We start from the raw sequence: 23,479 nt of genomic DNA on the forward strand, positions 1-23,479 counted from the left end.
GCACCAAAACGTTTTGTGAATGAGGCTCTATAATGGTGTGTGCTAAACTGCAGTGTGAGATCACAAGATCAGGTATGTTTGCAAGTTGCAAGAGTTATCTTGTGACAACCCAACCCTGCACAGCTGTGCTGATCATCCCACACCGACCCCTGTGGGTGGAGCACTGACTGCAGTGTCTGCTGCAGGTACATTTATACCTTTTGTAACTTCTTGCATTTTAATCACCTTGCTCATTTTTTGTTTTTGTTGGTTTGATAGCATCATACCTTCCGATAGATTGCTGAAGGCATTTTTTTAAATATTTCGTAGTGCCTTCCATTCTGAGCTTCTAATGCATGAAGTGCTTATAATTAAAGGGTGAAAACTTCCCATCATTTTACATTAATATCTGGCTGGGTGTCCTGGGCTTGATTCTGCCTTCTGTGTGCATCTTGAATGTCTTTGGCTGCTCCAGTTGCTTTCTGCTTTCTAGCAGTGTATTGGCTAGGTTAACTGGTGTCTGTAAATTAACCCTGAGCTTCTGCACCTTGTGATGGACTGGTGCCAGGCTTTGTACCCAATATCTGCTAGGATACAGATATGAAGGATAGGTATATCATGGATGATGGACAGTTGCATGAACTGGCTGATGATTTAGTGACAGGTGCATTCAGACAATGTCAAAAAAAGAACTGAGGAGAGATGAGAAAAAGCCTGTGAGACTGCATTTTACAGATGGTTCTCGGAAAAAAAAGTTTTAATTGCATGAAACAAAATAAAAGATCAGAAATGATAACTATTACAGGTTGTTTTGCATTACCTTTTTGTATCGTGACAATTCCTTACACAGTCATATATGCTGTAAAAAAAAAACTTGAAACAAAATCAAATAATAAAACTCAATTCTGAATTGCATAAGTCTTGCTGCTATTACAGTATTCAGTTCTTCAAACACCACTGGTAAAGGACTGCTATTCCAAATGAAGGACAGCCTGAACTGCAACCATAAAAAAATAATGCAGAAACACTTTTCCTGTCTAGGCTGTAAAAGGAAAGTTGTGCTTATTGCTGACGAGATTAACAGTTTACATTTGCCAGTATGACACAATTTCAGTCTTTATTTTTTAAAAATATGAAAACAATTCAATACAATCCCAAAGGTTTTATCTGATACAAAAATGACTTTTAAGAAGAATAGGATAATGCTGCAAAAATAGAAGCAATGCTTGAGCTTTTCACAGTAGGATATGGCTTCAGATAAGATATTGTATTGATATCCTCAATGCAAACTCAGAGGAGATTCTCTCAAATGTTTCTCCTCTGTTTCATTATTAGTAAGTTACTGTATATTTATCTTACTTAATGCGTCATAACATAAGTATAAAGAGGCATTTTTTCTTATTTAAATCCCAGCATCATTGAATTAAGATTTACAGTCTAATATTTGGCTTTCAAAGCATTTTTCGACATGTTACGTGGACTGAAAATTACAAAAGAACAATATTACAATAATACAATATTATCTCTCTGCCTTACCTTAGCCCTTACCTCCCACGGGGGCTTATATTACTAAATCATTACACTCACATTCATTTAAAACCAAAACTACTTATCCTTTTCTAAAGATAGCTGCTGCTCCCAAATATATTTCAATCTTTAGTGATGAAATGAACAGGATCTTGTAGTCCACTATTGTTCAATCTCCTTCTAGTAAAATCAGCAAACCGGTAGTCCAGCAATTGCCTTTTCCTTTGCCTTTTACCATCCAACTCAGCAATAATTTTGTTTTGTCCTAAAACAATCTTTATAAAAAGTATACTTGCAGTTAAGAATGACAAATATTAAAAGAGAAGGTCCATTTACCTTGGATTGACCTTAATAGCCCTCTTATTTTCTAGCATTAAGAAACTGTTCTTTGCATACCTTCAGAAAAATACCTGTCTTCAAGAAATTCACCTGTCATACCTTCTGCCAGTCATCTACCTGCCTTGCAGTCTGCATAGAGACACATATCCCTCCCCTGTCCTGATGCCACCTGTACTAGCAGAGGCGTCCCATCTTCATCCCCCTCACAGCCTGTCTAGAAAGAGAAACGTAGAGACACCTGCCCCTCACCTGTCCTGTAAACACCTGTACTAGCAGAGGTGTCCCATCTTTAACCCCCTCACAGCCTGTCCAGAAAGAGAAGAGACACCTGCCCCCCACCTGTCCTGATGCCACCTGTACTAGCAGAGGTGTCCCATCTTTAACCCCCTCACAGCCTGTCCAGAAAGAGAAGAGACACCTGCCCCTCACCTGTCCTGTAAACACCTGTACTAGCAGAGGTGTCCCATCTTTAACCCCCTCACAGCCTGTCCAGAAAGAGAAGAGACACCTGCCCCCCACCTGTCCTGATGCCACCTGTACTAGCAGAGGTGTCCCATCTTTAACCCCCTCACAGCCTGTCCAGAAAGAGAAGAGACACCTGCCCCCCACCTGTCCTGATGCCACCTGTACTAGCAGAGGTGTCCCATCTTTAACCCCCTCACAGCCTGTCCAGAAAGAGAAGAGACACCTGCCCCCCACCTGTCCTGATGCCACCTGTACTAGCAGAGGTGTCCCATCTTTAACCCCCTCACAGCCTGTCCAGAAAGAGAAGAGACACCTGCCCCCCACCTGTCCTGATGCCACCTGTACTAGCAGAGGTGTCCCATCTTTAACCCCCTCACAGCCTGTCCAGAAAGAGAAGAGACACCTGCCCCCTACCTGTCCTGATGCCACCTGTACTAGCAGAGGTGTCCCATCTTTAACCCCCTCACAGCCTGTCCAGAAAGAGAAGAGACACCTGCCCCCCACCTGTCCTGATGCCACCTGTACTAGCAGAGGTGTCCCATCTTTAACCCCCTCACAGCCTGTCCAGAAAGAGAAGAGACACCTGCCCCCCACCTGTCCTGATGCCACCTGTACTAGCAGAGGTGTCCCATCTTTAACCCCCTCACAGCCTGTCCAGAAAGAGAAGAGACACCTGCCCCCCACCTGTCCTGATGCCACCTGTACTAGCAGAGGTGTCCCATCTTTAACCCCCTCACAGCCTGTCCAGAAAGAGAAGAGACACCTGCCCCCCACCTGTCCTGATGCCACCTGTACTAGCAGAGGTGTCCCATCTTTAACCCCCTCACAGCCTGTCCAGAAAGAGAAGAGACACCTGCCCCCTACCTGTCCTGATGCCACCTGTACTAGCAGAGGTGTCCCATCTTTAACCCCCTCACAGCCTGTCCAGAAAGAGAAGAGACACCTGCCCCCCACCTGTCCTGATGCCACCTGTACTAGCAGAGGTGTCCCATCTTTAACCCCCTCACAGCCTGTCCAGAAAGAGAAGAGACACCTGCCCCTCACCTGTCCTGATGCCACCTGTACTAGCAGAGGTGTCCCATCTTTAACCCCCTCACAGCCTGTCCAGAAAGAGAAGAGACACCTGCCCCCCACCTGTCCTGATGCCACCTGTACTAGCAGAGGTGTCCCATCTTTAACCCCCTCACAGCCTGTCCAGAAAGAGAAGAGACACCTGCCCCTCACCTGTCCTGATGCCACCTGTACTAGCAGAGGTGTCCCATCTTTAACCCCCTCACAGCCTGTCCAGAAAGAGAAGAGACACCTGCCCCCCACCTGTCCTGATGCCACCTGTACTAGCAGAGGTGTCCCATCTTTAACCCCCTCACAGCCTGTCCAGAAAGAGAAGAGACACCTGCCCCCCACCTGTCCTGATGCCACCTGTACTAGCAGAGGTGTCCCATCTTTAACCCCCTCACAGCCTGTCCAGAAAGAGAAGAGACACCTGCCCCCCACCTGTCCTGATGCCACCTGTACTAGCAGAGGTGTCCCATCTTTAACCCCCTCACAGCCTGTCCAGAAAGAGAAGAGACACCTGCCCCTCACCTGTCCTGATGCCACCTGTACTAGCAGAGGTGTCCCATCTTTAACCCCCTCACAGCCTGTCCAGAAAGAGAAGAGACACCTGCCCCCCACCTGTCCTGATGCCACCTGTACTAGCAGAGGTGTCCCATCTTTAACCCCCTCACAGCCTGTCCAGAAAGAGAAGAGACACCTGCCCCTCACCTGTCCTGATGCCACCTGTACTAGCAGAGGTGTCCCATCTTTAACCCCCTCACAGCCTGTCCAGAAAGAGAAGAGACACCTGCCCCCCACCTGTCCTGATGCCACCTGTACTAGCAGAGGTGTCCCATCTTTAACCCCCTCACAGCCTGTCCAGAAAGAGAAGAGACACCTGCCCCCCACCTGTCCTGATGCCACCTGTACTAGCAGAGGTGTCCCATCTTTAACCCCCTCACAGCCTGTCCAGAAAGAGAAGAGACACCTGCCCCTCACCTGTCCTGATGCCACCTGTACTAGCAGAGGTGTCCCATCTTTAACCCCCTCACAGCCTGTCCAGAAAGAGAAGAGACACCTGCCCCCCACCTGTCCTGATGCCACCTGTACTAGCAGAGGTGTCCCATCTTTAACCCCCTCACAGCCTGTCCAGAAAGAGAAGAGACACCTGCCCCCCACCTGTCCTGATGCCACCTGTACTAGCAGAGGTGTCCCATCTTTAACCCCCTCACAGCCTGTCCAGAAAGAGAAGAGACACCTGCCCCCCACCTGTCCTGATGCCACCTGTACTAGCAGAGGTGTCCCATCTTTAACCCCCTCACAGCCTGTCCAGAAAGAGAAGAGACACCTGCCCCCTACCTGTCCTGATGCCACCTGTACTAGCAGAGGTGTCCCATCTTTAACCCCCTCACAGCCTGTCCAGAAAGAGAAGAGACACCTGCCCCCCACCTGTCCTGATGCCACCTGTACTAGCAGAGGTGTCCCATCTTTAACCCCCTCACAGCCTGTCCAGAAAGAGAAGAGACACCTGCCCCTCACCTGTCCTGATGCCACCTGTACTAGCAGAGGTGTCCCATCTTTAACCCCCTCACAGCCTGTCCAGAAAGAGAAGAGACACCTGCCCCCCACCTGTCCTGATGCCACCTGTACTAGCAGAGGTGTCCCATCTTTAACCCCCTCACAGCCTGTCCAGAAAGAGAAGAGACACCTGCCCCTCACCTGTCCTGATGCCACCTGTACTAGCAGAGGTGTCCCATCTTTAACCCCCTCACAGCCTGTCCAGAAAGAGAAGAGACACCTGCCCCTCATGTGTCCTGCCATCTCCTGTACTGGAAGGGGATTCCTGTCTTCAGCCCTCTTGCAGCCATCTCCAGAAAGAGAGAAGAACACACAGAGACACAGCCCTGTCTGTTTCTCTCAGCCGTGTCTTAGTTGTTAAGTGGGCTGCGAGACTTCATAACCAAAGTGTTGTATGCGAATCACAGGTGGACACTTTTTTCACAGCAGCTTGGCACTTCTGAACTCCTAAGAAAATATTTTTGATCAAATACCCGTGTGTGTCTGCATTGCAATGCTAGTCCCATTAGTAGTTGGAAGATCTGGAAGGAAACAACGGTTTCATTGTTTTCAGTAAGAAATGTGGATGATGCTTTCAGGAGGAGAGGCGGAGTCAGTGGTGTGGCCATCAGTGCTGGTCGTACAGATTGGCCAGTTTCTTGAAGCGTGGCCCCCAGTCGTTGAGGTAGTCATAGTCCTGTTCCCCGTCTGAGCTGCCCGAGGCAATAGAGCTCAGGCTCCCAGCCAGCGAGCCTTCGCCCTCGTAGTCGTAGATGAGGGCCGTGTCGTAGGGGGGCACATTGGGGTCATTGTCGGCAGCATCCAGGCCCTGGAAAGGGTTTGAGGTCTAAGTGAACATTATAACAAAATTAAATCTCTCAATGTAATTCACCAGATACTGAGTAAAATGATCTAACTTTTCTCGATTGTGTGTTTATGGACAATATTTCTAAAAAGGTGTATATATATATAATGTATATTGTATATATAATATATACACACACACCCGAAGTAGGCTCCACAGCTGAAACATTGTGTTTCTTTTCTTCTCTTTTCAGCATGGAATGAACCTTTACGTGTTCCTTTGCAGCCTATGCCTGCTGATGCAGCTCTCTACTTGAACTTTATAGTATATATACAAAACTTATTTTCTACAAAAAATTAGAATCTCCAGTTTTAAAGAAGAGAACGAGAAAGTAAAGACCATCAGCCTCTTACATCGTTGATGAAATCTTCGATGTCGGTAGGGTTTGTCGGGGGTTTCCGTGGATACGAGGGGGAAGGGTAGTTGTAAGGAGCGTCTTTCCTGAGTGGTTGCTTGGGTCTGGGCAGGGCGGAGGCTGGAGGTGGGACTACCTCATCTGGGTTTCTCAGCTGGTCTATATTGTAGGCATTCTGGGAAAAGAGATGGGTAGAGCAACGGGGAACTTTTATGAATGATTTAGCTATGTCGGGTGTGACCGGTTGATTATTTAACTGACACCTTTATCCAGGTCAACTCACATTCAACACAACGCAAAGGCGTAAAAGGTGCATCAAAGAGCGATTTGGCAAATTACAAACCATTAAAAAAAAGAAACAGGGTGCTGAAAATGTATCAAATGAGGTTAAGGATTACAAAAAAGAAGATGTACAAGAATATTAAATAAACTGTGGCAGAGATCTGAACCGATTGCTTCTGTATTTAAAGTGCATATGTTTGTAGCCGGAAATCCATCAATCAACTAAATCTGAAATGCTTTTGTAGGCTGTTGTGCCTTTTTGTCTTCCAGACAAACGCCATGTGCATCCCTTGCCACTGAGATGGCAGTACATACAGTAACTAGGTATGCACCATCTTAGCACGTTTGTTCAACAAATCAAATTTAAGCAGCTTCCTTTCCTGGAGAGACGGCCCATATGGAAGACAGACATACAGAAGTTGTATACGGTGAACACGAGGGCTGTGCTGATCCTTTGTTGTACAGGCCTGGCAGGGAAGGTGCCGATGTGCTGTGAACTCACCTCGTCCTCCTCTCCACCCCCCTGCTCATCGTAATTCAGGACGTTGTCGCGGATGTCATCGTCTGACCCCCCCAGCAGCCCCTGTTTCAAGGGCTGCCGCCGGCACTGTCCCACGGCGGCCACGATCAGCAAGGACACTGCGGGCAGAGAGCAGGCCGCGTGCTTTAGCACCCTTGTGTTCACCACTTCTACTGCTCTGACGTGCTTGTGTAAAACTCCGAAGGGAAAATGAAAGTACAATGGATGGTTTCTGAAGTTACAACAAACTGCATTTAGATGATTTGGGCCTTCAGTGACCGCGATCTGGTTCTGGCCTGTGCGTGGCATGAAAATGAGGTTCAAATTAGCACAGGAAGGAAAATAAAAGGATAGAGTCGATCTCATCTCCTCTTTCTGCAGTCCTGCTGGGAATTCAATGACGCGATCAAGGGATCTCCCGCCTTCCATGTGAGATGCAAGCTGTCTGTGTGAGGTGTCGGGTGCTGAGATCTCAGGGAGAGTGGCACATACGGAGCAAGAGGGCAACGCTGCCCAGGATGATCAGCACGGCTGCCAGGCTCAGGCCCGTGCGGCCAGCGAAGAGGGCACCTAGCAGAGCCCTGCAGTCTCCAGCCTCGTCGCACTGGCACACGGACACGTTGACGGTGTGCAGCGTAGAGAGTGTGGGCTGGCCGGAGTCGGACACTCTCACAGAGATGGGGTACTGGCCTGCCTCAATCTCTCGCACCAGCCGAAGCGCCACATGGGTGCCTGAGGGCAAGGGGGATCACAAAATGCAGAACATCAGACATTACTGGGACACTCACAGTAAGACACTCATTTTATTAATCAAGGAGGAGTTGGGATTTGTATTGTGCAGGTGTAAGAACAAATACTGCTGGGGGCAAGTTGAATCTCACGGCCTAGTCATTTAAGCTGAAGGTTTATCTATCACTTGTGATGAACAAAACAATGTTAATCCAAACGTCCATCCAATCTTACAGCAGGATTACTTACTACAGTACTAGCTGTAAGATTTTTAACTACAATAACTACAGTCCTAGTAGGACAGCTGTAGTTATGGATCTGACTTTGTAACTGGAAGGTTGTGGGTTTAAATCCACAGTGAGACAATACTGCTGTACCCCTGAGCAAGGTGCTTTATCTGACGTGCTCCACTAAAATACCCAAAGACAGTACATACATGGGTATCAGCCAAATAAATGAGTAATAAAAATGAATATGCTGTTAAGTTTACTGTAGTGATTCTGAATTTCAGTTTATGTCTCCTTTGCTGTAACGGAATATTGTTTTTATTCCCGTCCCAAGCTCTTACCGTTGAGTGTGACCAGAGTCCAGTTGACAGTGACAGTGTTAATGAACAGATTGAAATAGAAAGGGGGTCCATGAGGAGATTGGTCCATATCCACAGCACTCAGAATCAAGCCAGAACCTTTTTCTGGGTCGCTGCACACTGAGCCACTTAGAGGGAAAATTACTGGGGGGTAGTCATTTGTCTCCATTACTGTGATTTCCACAGTGGCTGTGGCTGTGCTCCTGTCTTCCCCTGGCAAAAACATGCAGTAAAACTACAATCAAAGAAACCTTTTTAAAATGTGTGTCTATTCTAAAATTCATTACATAAGACAAAATACATATATTTTATTAATGCAAGTTATTCTGGAAAGCTGATCCTAGAAAATTACTTAGCTTGACTATGGACTTTTTCTGTCTAACACAGCAACAGCTACTCCACCCTAATCAACTAATTTAAGCTGCGTGAATGGAGTGATTCAGGTGAGGACTGTGATACTACATATTCAGGTTCAGATGTATCTAAGAATGCTTTTCTGTCTCTTTCGGCTACAGTGGTTTACTTTTATTATTGAAAATAGCAAGACCGTGTTTTGTACCTGTGTCTGACACTCTGATTTCGGCCCTGTAGACATTGTCTTCAAGGAAGGGAGATTTCTTGTCGATCATCTTGTTGGCTCTAATCTCTCCGGTCTCGCTGTTCACAGAAAGCCATTCGCCGGGGTCGTACTCGATGTCATACCTGATCAGAGACAGGCCACATGAGTGAGACTGAGGTGAGGCCTGGTCTCCACCAGCCTTCCTGTGGGTCAGCACAGCTGTGCTCCATGTGTGTGGAATCATATATTTCTGTTTGCTGACAGCTTTAGAGTCAAGCTGCAATTTTTACAGTTACCTGATATCTGAATGGCTTTGCTTTTTAAAAAAAAATTATTGAGCCCAGGCTCTCAACAAAAGGCTGTTACTGTGCTGACCTCATGGCATGCCCAGACAGCAGCTGCCTCTCAGTGCCAGGCTCACCTCAGCTGTTGCCGGTCAGGATCAGACGCAATGTCATGAGCTAGCACTGTGCCCTGGGGTGTCCCCTCTGCCACAGAGAGTTTGATGGGGTTGCTTCGGAAGCCCGGCGCCTCGTTCTGGTTGAGTACGATGATGGTTACAGTGGCACTGCTCAGGGGAATCTGGGGTGCCTTGGAACTGAGGGGGGCCTCGTTCTCCGCGGTTACAGTCAGCTGGTATTCTCTCACTGTCTCATAGTCCAGGGGCTGCAGCACAGTAAAGAATGCTCATTTCACGGATCCTACACACCCTAAAGTAGCTTCAAGCTCACTGTTCCTCTAAAATGAATAATACACAATCCTCTTTATTTCTGCTATGGAGCAAGCAATGAGTCAATTATACATGGATTCTTTAATTACAATGCTTAATTTTATATAGCTGTTTATATAGCTTGTATGTTTTATTTATCTTTCTGTTTACCTTCTTATATTTTATAATGCTTTATATTTCATACTCTACACCATTCTCTTAATGTATTTTATTGGAAGAAAATGACGTTTACTCAGTAAAGAGGATTAGTTCAAATTATTGCCCTGACAACATGCATTGACAAATCTTGCCAGCAGATGGCGCGATATCACTCGGTCTGACGTCCGTGCCGGCAATTCTGCAATTAGGCTGCATTGTGTCTGAGGTGGGTATTGTAACGCATCAAACTTATGTCGTATTAGCACTTTGGGGTATAAAGCCACTTCATGGTTGCTCACTGGTTAACCTTTGCATATGCGCAGCGCAAGGCCTGAAATCTTATCTAGGCTGCTCTTTACCTATTAGAATGGAAAACTGGGCTAATGTCTTGATCGCGTGTTCTTTCCATTTCATGTTTGTTTATCGGCTTTTGCAGTAGCTTACCTTCACCACGAACAACATGCCTTGATTAGTGGCACTGTCTGTGCGGACGTCAAAGTGCCCGTCTGGATCTCCAGCTATAATGTTGTACTTAATTCTCCAGTTCGGGGTGTTCTCTTCGTCGATGTCTGTCGCATTGATTGTGCTGACGAGAAAATTGGCCTCGTTCTCCGCTGCCTCAAAGTAGTACTGGAATTTGGATGAATGTAAATTAGCGTTTTTTAGAGAAAAAAAAAAGAGTGACCATACATGGAGGTTTGTGGAATCTACGATGTAACCCCCACCCCAAAACAATCTCACGAAACAAAGGTAAGATTTACAATGTAGCACATTTACAAATGTGAATATGTTTAATCAGTATAAGCTGCCCAAAGGTTGCAGTTATTAGTGCAGTTATTACTATGGAAGCATTGCTTTGTTAATGTTTTGCTCATTTGTGATAGGAATGAGAGTACACGCACGATTTCCTGAACACTGAAAAAGAGTTATTGCTGCACAGTAATTAGCAGTTCTAATTAAAAACGCTTGTGGTCATCTGAATCACCCGCATTTCAATTTTCTGCAGTATGTTTACTTATTTGTATTGGATGCTGTGTGAGCATCTTCGATGTCATCCCTTGTTAGGTTGCCTCAGAGTATTTTCAAAGCTGGTGGCAAGGCAGTTCTGAAGAAAGTAATTGATGCTAGAGGGGTTACCCTCTTTTGGCCAGCTTCAGCACTGAAGTTTTCTTTTACATCTGATAATAAAAGAATTCATACCCTGGAAACACACAAATATGCACTATGAACAGTCCCAGGTCTTAAAACATCTTTCAGAATGACTAGACCCAGAGATACCCCCTTGACTGAACTGTAGCACTTGGAGGCTTGAGGTTTGCACCAGAAAACAAAAAGTAAAAGGCTCTCTGAGCTCTTACTGAGTCTGGGGTGAATATGGGAGCATTGTCGTTGATGTCCTTGATGTATATGATGGCCATAGAGTATGCAGTTAGGCCCATTCCAGACATGTCAGCCACCTGCAGGGTTAAGTTGAATCCCTCCACGATCTGAAACACAGTCACACGAGAGCATATAGGGGGATATCTGTTGACCATGATGGTTCGAGTCCCATCAGCAGCTTGAAAATGAGTCCTGATGGAAAAGACGATAATATCTGGTGTTGATGCGTGTCTGGTAGAGATGGCTTTTCTTGTAGTTGATGAAACTCAGATGGGAGTTTGAGAATTACAGGATTCCAATAAGTTTACCTTTAAAAAGTTAGTATGTTAGACTTGAGGGTTTGCTCAATTTTAACCGCTCTAATGCTTTGGTTTTCTACATCTCAAGCTGACTTTCAGTAAAATCTAGTATTTCCTGACAAAATATACTTGTGGATTCTTATGCAAAACTACAAACCTTTTTGCTCAGGTACAGTAATTCACAGTAGTCGAAATATAGCACAGGACAGTTGATTGCTTTTTCCTCCTAATATGGAAAATCTTTTGAGGGTCTTTATCGTTGCAGTTGTCAGAGTGACAGCGATAGAGGGGTCTGTTCTCTCACCTCACTATCTAGCCCCACGTCCCGAGTGAAAATGACTCCGGTACTGTTGTCGATTCCGAACATAGTCTTGTTGACGCGGAATGGCGGGATGCTGTCTTGGCGGATGATGGAGTAGCTCAGAATGGCGTTGTCAGTTTCGTGGTCATCCGCGTCCGTCGCTGTCACTTGCATGACAGACGTGCCTGTTGAGCCGAGCCAAGTGCTAATTTGTCACGCAGTCAAGCCAATAGTAATGACATTTGCAGCCCAAGTGATGCTAACATATTATTACATTAAAGCACCTGCACCGTGTTTTTCATTTTTTACACCTTTCCTTTGCTGTAGTGTTTCTGTACCAAATTGTTTTGACAATGTGTGCTGCCTTTGACCACTTAAGGAACATAACCACGAATGGAAATAACTCCCTTCCCTTCGGCTGAGAATATTCAGTGGCTGGAAACTACACCCACATGTACATTTACTTCAATGTTAACTGGTTTGACTAAGGAGTCTAAGAGAAATAGTAGTTTTAGTCTTGTAGTTCCCCAGATGGTTTAGAAGAGCTGTGGAGGTTCTTCTACATTCCTAACCTGGTGTGGAGAATTCCAGGACCGTTCCAATGTACTCCGGCTGTGTGAAGACAGGCCTGTTGTCGTTCTGATCCAACACTATGATCTCCAGCTCGGTGGGGTCCTCCAGCCGTTCACCACTCAGATCCAGGGCGTACGCTTTGAGCTGGGAAACAAGTTACCCTTGCACTTATTTCTTTTCCTCAGGCATTAACTGTTAGTATTATTTTTAGTTTATTAAGCAGATGCCTATAGCCAAGTGGACATACTGTAGAGTGTCAAGTCAGGTATTATAAGGAATATTATGAATTGAAGAGATTAGGGTGAGGAGCTGTGTCACTGTCTGGGCTGCAATGGAGCAAGCAAGGGTAAGGCTCAAAAGTAAAAGAAACATGAAAAACCCAACGCAGAGGCTCTGGAGCCATTGTTGGGAGTACAGGGGAAAGAAGGAGAGAGCAGGAGTATGAAGAAAAGGAGAACAAAAGAAAAACAATGTGGGAATGAAAAGAGGGAGGTGAGAAAGTCTGTCCCAAGATAAAGAAATCTGGGAGACAGATTCCAGGGGAACTGTGGAAGGCAGAAACCTGACATTTAGACATTTAGAATGATCTTAGTGCATCACTGAGAGTTGAGCGAAGGCGTGAACTGAGCATGGGGATAATTTTGGTTCCTGATTTCTTTCAGGAGTGGGAGTCTTTGAAACCCTGTCAAAGAATGCAGACAGAATGGTTAGCTGATTGTGGCCAGAAGACATAAAGTGTGGAACATAAAATCTCTGCATGTAGAGATCTTTGATCCTCATTGCTCTGATGTTCCCGGAAACAGCTGGTCAGCCTTCTTCTTCTGTCAATGTCAATGGCAGGTCACTTTCTGCAGTGCGGTAAATGAGAGTGCTGGACGTGCCTGCTGTCCTCTGGGTGATCTCGCCTCTGGCCAGGGGTGTTGTGTATATTTGTGTTGTTGGATATGTGCTTGCCAGTAATACAGCGGCTTCTGTTCCAAAAAAGAGAGTGGGACTGGATGGCGGCTGTGTGGACAAGAAGACTGTGCAGATTAGCTGGTAGTATAAGATGATTCGTGGCTCAGGAAAAGAGGTTCTAACAGAGGTGTGATCCTGTAAAATTAAGAGCTTTTTTGAATAAAAAGTGTGTTAGGGTGGAATGCAACAAAGAAACCCGTGTGAGGTTGATATTCCATGGGCTGTTTTTGGCTTTAGTGAGGACCCTGTCAATGAAAAACACTGCATTTCAAGGGCAGAATATAAGTAATGAGTACAAAAGCACAGCTGTAGGATATTTATTCCTATAATATTAAAAAAATAATAATAATTTCAAATAATTATTCAATCAAATGTTGTAATGGTACAACATGCATAGTGACCTTGCAGTGAACAGATGCTACACATGCAGCCGGAACATTCACTCAGAGATGCACTGATAATGTATTTTGCCACATGAGGGGTGAAATTGACAGAGAGCTGTTTCTGCTAAGTGTGGTCTAGCACCCTGACACTCTTAACTTAAGAAGGTGGCTGTGCGAGAAGTGACATTACATCACATGTGTGGGGGGAATAAGCAAATTGCAGTGCAAGCAAACTGTTAAGGGGCAAAACAGAGCATGAAGTTACCTTAAACTTGCTGTAGGATTCTCTGTCGAGCATTGTCTTCAGGGTGACAAGTCCAGTTTTCTCATTAATCTCAAAGTACCCCCTTGGATCCTGGTCCACTCCTGGTCCCTCTAGTTTATAGATCACCTTCCCCGGCTCCCGTTTATCTGATTTAATCTGAGGATGACAGCAAGAGTATTCTGTTAAGGGCTTTCACTGCCTTGATGCTACGAAGACAAAGACGACATGGGCCCGAGGCCCAACGGCAGCTGGCTACCTGCACAAGTTGCTTCGGGATTTGCTTATTATTCTCTGGGGTGTTGATGGGAGGAATGACCCAGGCTCTCTTCACCCTCTTGAGGCTGCCTGTCTCTGCACTCTGTTGCCATGGCCGCAGGACGGCAATGCTCGGATCTTCCTGTTTCCTGTGAGGTGTGCTCCAGACCTGTCGCACAGCATGTTACAGATTCTTAGAACAGCTTCAGAAATTCAACTCCTTTACAATACATGGCTTAAATGTACTGCCATCTGGTGGATCTTACTCAAAAAGGCATTCCTGGCAGGAAGTCTTATTTGTACCTATAGCTTGAACCAGGGGTGTCCAACCCTTGTCTTGTCGGGGCTATTGGGCTATCAGGCTTTCCAGAATTTGTAGCGGAAGAACTTTGGATGACTTGGACCAAGATATGGATGAATTAATGGAGACGTATATGACTGTCGGATCTGTAAAACTAGGAAACCTATAATAAATGTGGCTCTTGACAACCAGATAGGATACCTCTGGGGGTAAATAATCAGTGCCATTAAGGACCACTAAACACAGCTAAGCCTTTTTAGTTTCTGTAGTTGTTTTTGCCCAGTCTATTGTTACTTAGCGAGATAAAAGTGCGCAACATTGGGGGAGATGGGCCTGTAAGAAAAGAACAACACATCACACCATGCTGTGGGCTGCCAAACAGGAGCTCCGCCACATTTTCTAGTGGAATGCTGATCTGTTGCCCCGTCCCTAATGAGGAATCCACCAGCTTGGCGTGGGTGCAGGGGTGAAGGGGAGGGGAGATGGGCATTGGGTTTCACACACATGGAATCAGTCGCATCCACCCCAGACAGCTGTCGCACCAGGAGCTCGCTCTTGGACAAAGACATGCAAGCCTGTACACCCAGTTTGTTTCCAAAGCGCTGAGGCCCAGGCAAGTTAAGGGTGAGATAAGGGCCTCATGTCAGTAACACCCAAAGAGACTTGTGCTCCCTTGATTTTTGAAAAAAAATCTGTTTGGTGTTGTGTCTTGTGCACTGCAACCCTGAATGCATAACATTCTGATTAAATCATAATCAGTTTTTCTTTTTTCAATAGCATCTCAAAAATATGCAATTTACATTATATCCTTCCTATAGCAAAAGAGAAATATCTTACACTGCTACTTAGCATTGTTAATGGACTTTAATTAACAGATAAATTAACTGGAAATAACATAAACATACGGTAACTGAAACACTTTTGACGTAGTATTGACCTTCCTTGGTCATAAGAGTTTTAATTATAGTGTGGTTGTTCAATTTTCACAGTGTCTGTTGCAAGAGAAAAAGGGATGTAAGTTGTACAAAAAAACCCTTGAAATCCCTCTGGATCCTTACACAGTATCTGAAAATTTTAAAAGTCATCCATAATCTCCAGGAACATATCAAGGAAAAGATGCTTGTCAAAGTATGGCAAAGCTTGCAGTTTCTCTTACAAGCTGGAAGGAAATGTATGTTTGAAGAGCTGCAGTGAGGATGAGGCACGAGTGTGACCGGCATCTTCATTAGTAATTGTCCCTTTGGTCACTGAAAGCTTGGCACAACTGACTATGCTGGCATTCCTCTGATCGCCTGCAAAGGAATGCCAGCAATGGCTGGCATGTAGAGACTGAGTATAAGGACTAATCCTAGATCATCACACTCCAGAAATGCCATTCACAACTACAGTGTCTTGAGTAAAAATTGACCGATTTACCGGGTGTACACAGATAAGAGGCAACCAAGATTCACATTCTTCAATAAAATTGAATATATTAGTTCATCTAACCTGGCATAAAGAATGTGATATTCCTCCACACCCCTGTTCAGATTTTCCAGAAATTATTTTATTACCACAGTTGCAGTCCTGAACTGATCATGTTAACCTGTAATCTCTGGTTCAAGCAGTTGTGCCAGACCCTTATTTGGTGGAGAAGAGGCACAATGTCACAGTGAAATGAGCTGTCAAACACTGTATTCTACAAGGTTTGGTATTTGTGTGGGTGTTCTCTAGGTGCTCTAGGTTCCTCTTGCCTTCCAAAGACATGCTGTCTAAGCTAATTGGTATCTGGAAATGTTCAGTGTGTGAATGTGTAGGTGCCCAGCTCTGGCCTGGCATCCTGTCGAGGATGTAGGCCTGCTCTTCACTCGGTGAAGAGTGAAGAGTATCCTTTCCAGATTGCCTCCGGCTTGCTGTCATCCTGCCCAGGAACAAGCAGCTATCTGACAGTGGATGGACGAATTGAAGGTCTAATTGAAATTTACAAGTAGCTGTGGGATGAAGAGAGAGGTAACTGCAGAGAAACTGACCCAGAGGGTTGATGGACCACACAGATAGTCGTGTCTCTCCCCTCTGACACTGACACTGCCTCACTCAAACTGTTACCTCTGGGTTTCCTTTTATCAATTAGCTCAAATGAGAATTGCACACTCTGTCGAGTTACATGATTTGCTGCACACCTGCCTCTTCTGTCACTGAAATGAACTGTTTTTAGCGACTATGAGACAGCCCTCCCTCCTTGTCCCAGCCTGATGGCTGTCTTTGAACACTTGCCACAGCAGACAGGGACAGACAGCCCAGTGTAATTGCAGAAGGGAGCACTAAATTCTGTGTTGCAAAAATAGGCTGTAATTCAGAACTGAAAAAATAAAAGCTGTGCTTCATCACAAACTCTCAGCCACCTTCACTTTTTATTTAGGGCATTAACTCTAAAAGATCAATTCTTCTCCCAATACAACAGTAACAGTGTGTATTACATTGCAGGCTGCGATAGCATTTGTTTCTTCTTTGGGGCATGTGTGCCTGTGTTAATACACTTTGCAGAATTTGAAATTTAGGTTATATATTCCACTAGATTTTGATTTTCTTGCCCAGTTCAGCTAACAGTATTACTTATATGAATTTACTGTTTCAAAAAGTGGTAGTAAAAAGTCAGACATAATATTCTATAGAATTGAAGCTTCTGTTTTTTTATTTACAGACTCTTTTCCTTTATCTGTAGTGATGAGCCCAGTTTAGAGATTCTCAGTCATTTAAGTATAATACTAATACTTACAGCTTTTTAGGACTTAGAAGTTAGCAGAATCAAGAACACATTAAAACAAATCCAGCCCTATTCTTTACCTGTTCCCCAAAACAGCAGGGAAAGAATGGGATTGGGTCCTTGTTAAACAGCTCCCTGATTTTGTTTTAATAATAAGTAGGAGATCAGAAATATTATTGGAAGACTTCCAGATCAACAGACCCATGGACATTGTATGAAGCAAAGTAGAAATGCTATAGGATTATTGGTATTTAGAATTTCAAAGACATTATAGCTCTCCCAGGAAAAATACAGTCTTGATCCAGGTGCTGTGACGGTCTGCTTTAAGAATATAAGAGAAACCAGAGCATTGCAAGAGATTTCATAACTAGTAACATCAGAGAAGCTGTCATATTTCCTTGTTGTTTAGTCTGGCTAAAATCTGTAATTTCCCTGATGAGTAGACAAAGGCGAATGCTTGCTACTAGATTCTGCACTTTAACTGGTGGGTTGTGACAACACAATCATGAGCTTTCTGCAATAGTTCTTCATACCACGATAATTTAGTTTGGAGGGAATACATTAACTTCAGACAGAAACACAAGACCAGACGTTTTCCTGTAAAAGGACATTTTGGGTATTAACATATCATACAAGGCATATTCCATATTTTAGTATCTGTGTTTGTTTCATTCCCAACAAAAGCATTCCACACCAGTGTAAATATTAAATTTAAAAATGTGCATTGTTTCACTTATTGTGAAAAACTATTTTAATGCAATTTATAGCTAGATAAGCTTGGATTAAGGGCTGCCAATTAACTTTTACTTGGATCCAGTGCCAGGAAATCAGCTGTACCATCACACACACAGATACCCTGGGTTAATGGGCCACAGATCTTATTTTTTGCAGCTTATGTCATTTAACATTTAATCACAAGCTTCATAAGGACTGTGTCCTCCAGGATGGAGATAATTGTTCTCAGGTGTGGGCAATTAAGCTCATTGTGAAACTTGCTGTGTAATCAAGTCTGATCTGCAAACTTGTTTTGTCTCGTATGTATTGTGCATACAGATGTCACGTTATGGCTTCGCAAAATCTGTAAACGGTATAATTTAATGTCTTAATAGCCATTTAAAATTCCTGGCCTGGGGTGAACGGAAAGGATTATTGGGAAGATTGACAATCCATAATGTTCCAGTACATGCCAGTACACCCCCGTTCCTCCCCTTTATATAAGGTGGTACATTCCAGTTGAGCAGCACAGATGGCTAGGTCAGTTGGTTTGAGCTGTAGGTGGGTAAACAGAGGGTGGGTGAGGATGGGGGCATTTGTGAGATTCTCAGATGTTCCTTTCTGTAAAGCTCAAATAAACAGGACTGCGCTTTCAAAGAGTTACCATGGGACATTCTTTTAATAATGGAAACTTTTAGCATGTTTTTTTTATTTAAAAAAGCTGAACTACTGCAGCTATAAAATGTCATAAGTAAGTATGAGGCTTTAGAACGCATCAGGAAAAAAACAGCTGTCTCACCCAAATCTGAAAAATTAGAAGAAGCAGAATTACTTTCCTGGTATTGTGATTCAATAAAATTAATCTTTTTCTTAAATAACAAGTGTGAGCTTTTTACATTTATGTTGTGTTATTGTTATGTTCAGTAGAATGATTTTCATTTGTGATTACAGAATTTGCTGACTGTTATTTCATTACCTTAATTAACTGCTGTGTAATTAGAATGACCCACAGAACCTTTCAGAACAATATCCTTTCACAACCAGCTTTTACCTTGTAGATATTGAGATAGTAATTCTCAATGAGAATTCAGGATTCTATATTTGTGAAGAATAAGCATGTTCTTGCTAGTTTTGGAAAAGATATTCATTACAAGTATTAGATTTACAATTTTTAAAATCAAACTGTGGGTTATGTGCTACAAATACAGACATAGGCCCCTCCTCTATTTTAAACAAGTAAAGGCTTCCCAATGAAAGTTTTTCGTCACTCTGAGGGGTGAAGCAGGCAGGTGACCTAGTTCTTCTGTAGATGAGAACACAGTTAATGAAGACCTTGGTGTGATTAGGTTCTGGCTTGATGTCTGATAGCATGCTCCGTTTTTTCAGCAGTTTCAGTCAAGAGAACAGACGCAATACATACAGTATATGCATGTTTGCCAACATCTCAAGGGGACAGCTAGTGAGTTCTTTCATCCAGAATGCCTTTCTCTTTGAAAGAGCTTAGGTTAGCAGTTCCCCTACAGAACTAGAGCCATAGCTAGTGTTCTCAGGAAAGCAACTCCTGGGTCTCCTGTAATGCTGATGTGGACTACAGAGTAAAGACACATGTCTCTTACAGCAGTTCATTTGAAACATTTCGCCATATATTTTCATTTCTGAATTTCCCTTTTTAATGCTCTTATAACAATAGGTTTGGATGCAATAGGTTAGGAGCTTATTACTATAAATGTTTCCATTGGTCTGGTTTTGTCTTTCAGGACATCTCAGAGGCACAGTCGTTTTCTCACACCTAAAGACAGCTCAACAGCTGAAACATTTTTTTTTCAATGCAGAATTAACCTCTCCTTGGTGTTCTAATATTCTGTTTTTAGCTCATTACTTGCTTATTGAGCTTTTATACATACTCTGAACAAGTCTCTGCTTTAAATGCTGTATTTATTAATAAGTTATCAAAAGGGCTTTTGAAGGGCAGCAGACACTGGGAACATCAGATGCCACCTCCATTGTTAACTGCCAAATTTAAATTAAATAAAACAACACAATCGCTGAGAATGTTTATCACACTGTAAATCACTACATTTAAAGGACAAAGGGGTCTTCAGATTTTCATTACACTTGAAAATCATATCCTTATCTATTGGTTTGCACAGATTTAATAGTTCAAATTGGCTAATGTTGCTACTAGACCTCAGTGAAGCACAAACCAGAAGACGTAAGTGAAAACGAAGAATGGGAACAGGAGGCACTTCGTTAAACAAGGGGTTGTGGGAGATGAGAACATGTTGTCAAAGCTGACACCACGGCTTCTCTTTAAGATCTTGCTGTATGGGGTCTTTGCATCAATTAGCTACAGTACAAACTATGTTGGCTTCACCTTATGAGGATTTGAGATGATCTGAGGGACCTGCTGTATTGTAGCCCATGTCCACCACTGTTCTAATAAAGAACACAAGACAAATAGGATAGAAGTCAACTAAGAGAATGCACAATCTGTTCCATTCCATGACAGTGCTTGGAACCAGGCACTTTAATGTGCCGTGTAATGGGTTTCCCAGTAACCCACTAGGACAATAACAGAAAAAAGGGACACGCAGCAGAAAACCCAGGACAGTGAGACGTTCTGCAACTAGAAGAAGCTGTTTTGTCTTCAGTAGCAACAGCCAAGTGTTTCAGAGCTGGATTTACTCTAGATTTCACTGCCTGGGGAGTGTGCAGCCACTCAATCACCACGATGGATTAATGTGCCGACCAAACACCAAATTCATTTACTGTACATCAACTGGGCACAGCTGCTGCATACCAGAGCGTTTCAAGGGTTCTCCTCAACTTGAGCACACATTTCCATTTCATGCTCTTGTTTCTTTAGATTTTTCTAAGAGACTACTGAGGGTGTTGAGGGCTCATTAGTTTCAGACTGTTGTCTGCAGACAGAAATTGGAAGATTTCTTCTAGTGCTTGAATATGGAGCAGACGCTCAGCCTTTTGGAGCACTCTTGGTTTTCACAGATTGAGTGTGAGAATGATCTTATTGAGACATATAAGTGATAATGTCTTACTGTTACTGGGCTGCACTCTCTTCGAAGGGCCATGCTAGCACTAACAAGCTGATTAAGCTTTTCTGTTCCACACACTCCTCAATTTAGATATTTTTAGTTCACGTGGTACAAAAAACAGCTTCATTTGCAAAATAAAATGTAATCAAAGCACTTTTGCATACAGGTTTTGTGACAAACTGTTTGATTGGTAACATCATACCGCAATGAAAATCATCTTCTTCTTTTTTTCTGTATGATTTGAAAATGCTAATGAAATATATCATTGAATGCAAAAAATGTCCTTGCCTTTTCTTCTGTTCAACTGTACTTTACAGTAAAAGGTCTATTATTGACTGATTTTGTTAGCAACCATTCAGAAGTCTTCTAGGTTATACCATGCAGTTTTCAAAGTTAGTTTTTAAAACTATACATTTTGGATTTTTTTAAGTTTTAAGAATAAGTTGACCCTGGGAAGAATCCCTATACATACGAAACCCTATAACATTTCTGTGATTTTATAGGTATATACTGATCTAAACAGTACTGATATTTTGAAAGATTTTATTTAGCATTTTTCTAGTGATACAGTATGTCAGGGCATGTGCATTCTCAAAATCTTTTATCAAAATCTTTTTTTATGCATGATTATTTTGACTCTATTGTTACGATCTGTACCTATGTGGGTTACGTTTTATTGATTTTTAGCATTTCCTACAGTATTTCAGTGTGAATTTAGAAAAGTTGCAGTGATTTTCATCTGCATTCATTGTGTTTGTATCTGTTCAAGAGTTGCAACCTGACTTCCACACCACAGAACAACTACAGACGTCACAGCAACTGAGGGCTTACAAGGATATATAACATGAGAAACACACTTACAAAGGGAAATGTGCTCTCCGTCTGCCTGCAGAGTTGCTCCTGCTAACCCTTTGCTTATTAACTGCTGCACTGTCTATATCACCAGAATTGTTTGTTCTTAAATGAAATCCAAGTAATATAACTTGTTGGAAAACTGCAACTATTATAAATATGGACATACTTTGCCAGTAAAATTAAATAAACTAGGCTAGAAAATAATTCTAGGCTCCCACTAATGTAAAAAAGCAACTCCTGCCTACACTGTATAGTCACTCATTTTAATTTAGCTCACATTAAGGAAGATCACGGTAATGGAATGGAACTGTAATGGGAAGAAAGTAACACTGTACTCTACTTTAGTCACAATGTGTCACTCAGACAAACAGTAACCATGCTGATTATTTTGTGCTCAGGCTTCTATTTCATTATGACAGCAATCCCTGTTGCAAGACACCCTGTCTTGTGAGTCTGAACTTAACGATGACACGAACCAGCTAGACCTACTCTCCTTTCTTGTATCGTTAGGGCTTTTTCACACTGCTCCCTAACTGGACATAAGAACAGACGGACACTCCAATCTAGATTTCTTTACTGCGGCAAAACTCAGCGCACTCAGTGGAGTCAAGATAGAAAGAGACTGCAAAGCATAAAGTCCACAAGAAAGAAACCTCAAGATGTCCTTACCTGGCAGACAACAGCCACTAGTATACAGAGCCCCGCCAACACCTTGGACGACATCTCCTGTGTGTCCCTGAGATGTTCTTAAACCATCCGATTTCTCCAAGCCAAACTGTCCAAGGGGCACACAAACTTTCTAACAAAAGCAGGGTGGAATGAAAGGTCTTGTATACGAGTCCCCGACTGGGCTCTAAAAAAAGAAAAAAAAAGGCAATGTGGCGAGTGACTGACAGCACATGTGCAGTGAGTGCATGGGAGGGCTGAAATATTAGCCCCCTGACACATATACAGGGTACGGTGGGGGCGGAGAGGGGGGGGTGCCGATGCTTTCGGGAAGGAGCAGGGAGAGACAGAGAGGGGGACGGATGCAGAGCAGCTGGTCCCAGCAAAGAGCCAGCCAACCCGCTGAAGGTCAGATAGCAGCAGTGCCCGCCGGGCAGTAGGGGGCTGGCGGTATTTAACACTTTCCAGGCTGAGCTTCACGTCGGCGAAACTACGCCGAATTCTCTCCTGGCTTCAAAAACCGGGCCAAGAGGAGGAAAACCAATTGTGTTGAGTGTATTTAGCTGAGCTACCTCTCCAATACAAACCCTTGTGGTCTTTCTGCTTTGTATAAACATTTGTTATTGTTTAAGCCATATTTAAAAATGTCTAACTCTGAATTTAAGTCCTTTATCATTATTTATTTGCTCTTAGAAGGTGTGAAGGGAGCTAATATGCTGTGCCAGTCAATCTTTGGCCCGTCATTCTCTTTCACTTCCGGATTCGAACTTGAATGTCTAAGGAATTAACCTGCTACTGTACGTCAACAATTTCTGTCGAGGGTAAGAAATACAGTAGGTTCGGTGACACATGGAGGTTACTTATGAAGCCTGATATCTGAAAGGGAGGGAAGGAGGAGAATATATGATCCATAGTGTATACTCACCTCATGCCAAATAAGAAGGAATGAACAGATATGGCAGCCCATTGTACATTAGTTGAATTTTGTGGCAAGTATACCTGTATTCTAAAACTTGGCCAGCTATTATGTCTTTATGTTGTGTAATGGGTAGTTGAGGAGAACAGAAT

General features: G+C 43.5%; 1 protein-coding gene and 1 long non-coding RNA gene across 5 annotated transcripts; both read right to left on the reverse strand.

Annotated features, from left to right (window-relative positions):
• Nucleotides 1-718: 718 nt before the first annotated feature.
• LOC148817149 (uncharacterized) lies at nt 719-2,290 on the reverse strand. The gene is made up of 2 exons (XR_016094620.1): nt 2,174-2,290; nt 719-2,083 (listed from the first exon to the last, which is right to left on the reverse strand). It is a non-coding gene; the product is annotated as an uncharacterized LOC148817149 (long non-coding RNA).
• A 2,723-nt stretch (nt 2,291-5,013) lies between these two features.
• On the reverse strand, nt 5,014-22,575 carry cdh15 (cadherin 15, type 1, M-cadherin (myotubule)). Of its 4 annotated transcripts, none has more exons than XM_088938817.1 (14): nt 22,415-22,575; nt 14,081-14,248; nt 13,825-13,980; nt 12,219-12,363; nt 11,650-11,831; nt 11,025-11,153; nt 10,111-10,296; nt 9,220-9,464; nt 8,799-8,941; nt 8,222-8,452; nt 7,417-7,656; nt 6,907-7,043; nt 6,121-6,297; nt 5,014-5,731 (listed from the first exon to the last, which is right to left on the reverse strand). In XM_088938817.1, the coding sequence occupies exons 1-14, from the start codon at nt 22,466-22,468 to the stop codon at nt 5,531-5,533; spliced, it is 2,394 nt and encodes a 797-aa protein (XP_088794943.1). In that variant the 5' UTR covers nt 22,469-22,575; the 3' UTR covers nt 5,014-5,530. The 4 variants fall into 4 exon arrangements, with proteins under 4 accessions (XP_088794943.1, XP_088794942.1, XP_088794944.1 ...); XM_088938816.1 differs by having other exon boundaries at nt 5,014-5,749; XM_088938818.1 differs by lacking the exon at nt 8,222-8,452 and having other exon boundaries at nt 5,014-5,749.
• Between the last annotated feature and the right edge of the window lie 904 nt (nt 22,576-23,479).

The sequence above is a fragment of the Atractosteus spatula genome, chromosome 21 (genome assembly GCF_055471065.1).
Source record: "Atractosteus spatula isolate fAtrSpa1 chromosome 21, fAtrSpa1.hap1, whole genome shotgun sequence".
NCBI lineage: Eukaryota > Metazoa > Chordata > Actinopteri > Semionotiformes > Lepisosteidae > Atractosteus > Atractosteus spatula.

Coding starts and splice junctions, on each gene's coding strand:
- cdh15 (XM_088938816.1), bottom strand. CDS start 22,468: ATGTCGTCCAAGGTGTTGGCGGGGCTCTGTATACTAGTGGCTGTTGTC. Junction 11,832..12,218: donor CCTGGAATTCTCCACACCAG/GTTAGGAATGTA, acceptor TCGGCTCAACAG/GCACGTCTGTCATGCAAGTG. Junction 8,453..8,798: donor AATCAGAGTGTCAGACACAG/GTACAAAACACG, acceptor TGTTTTTGCCAG/GGGAAGACAGGAGCACAGCC.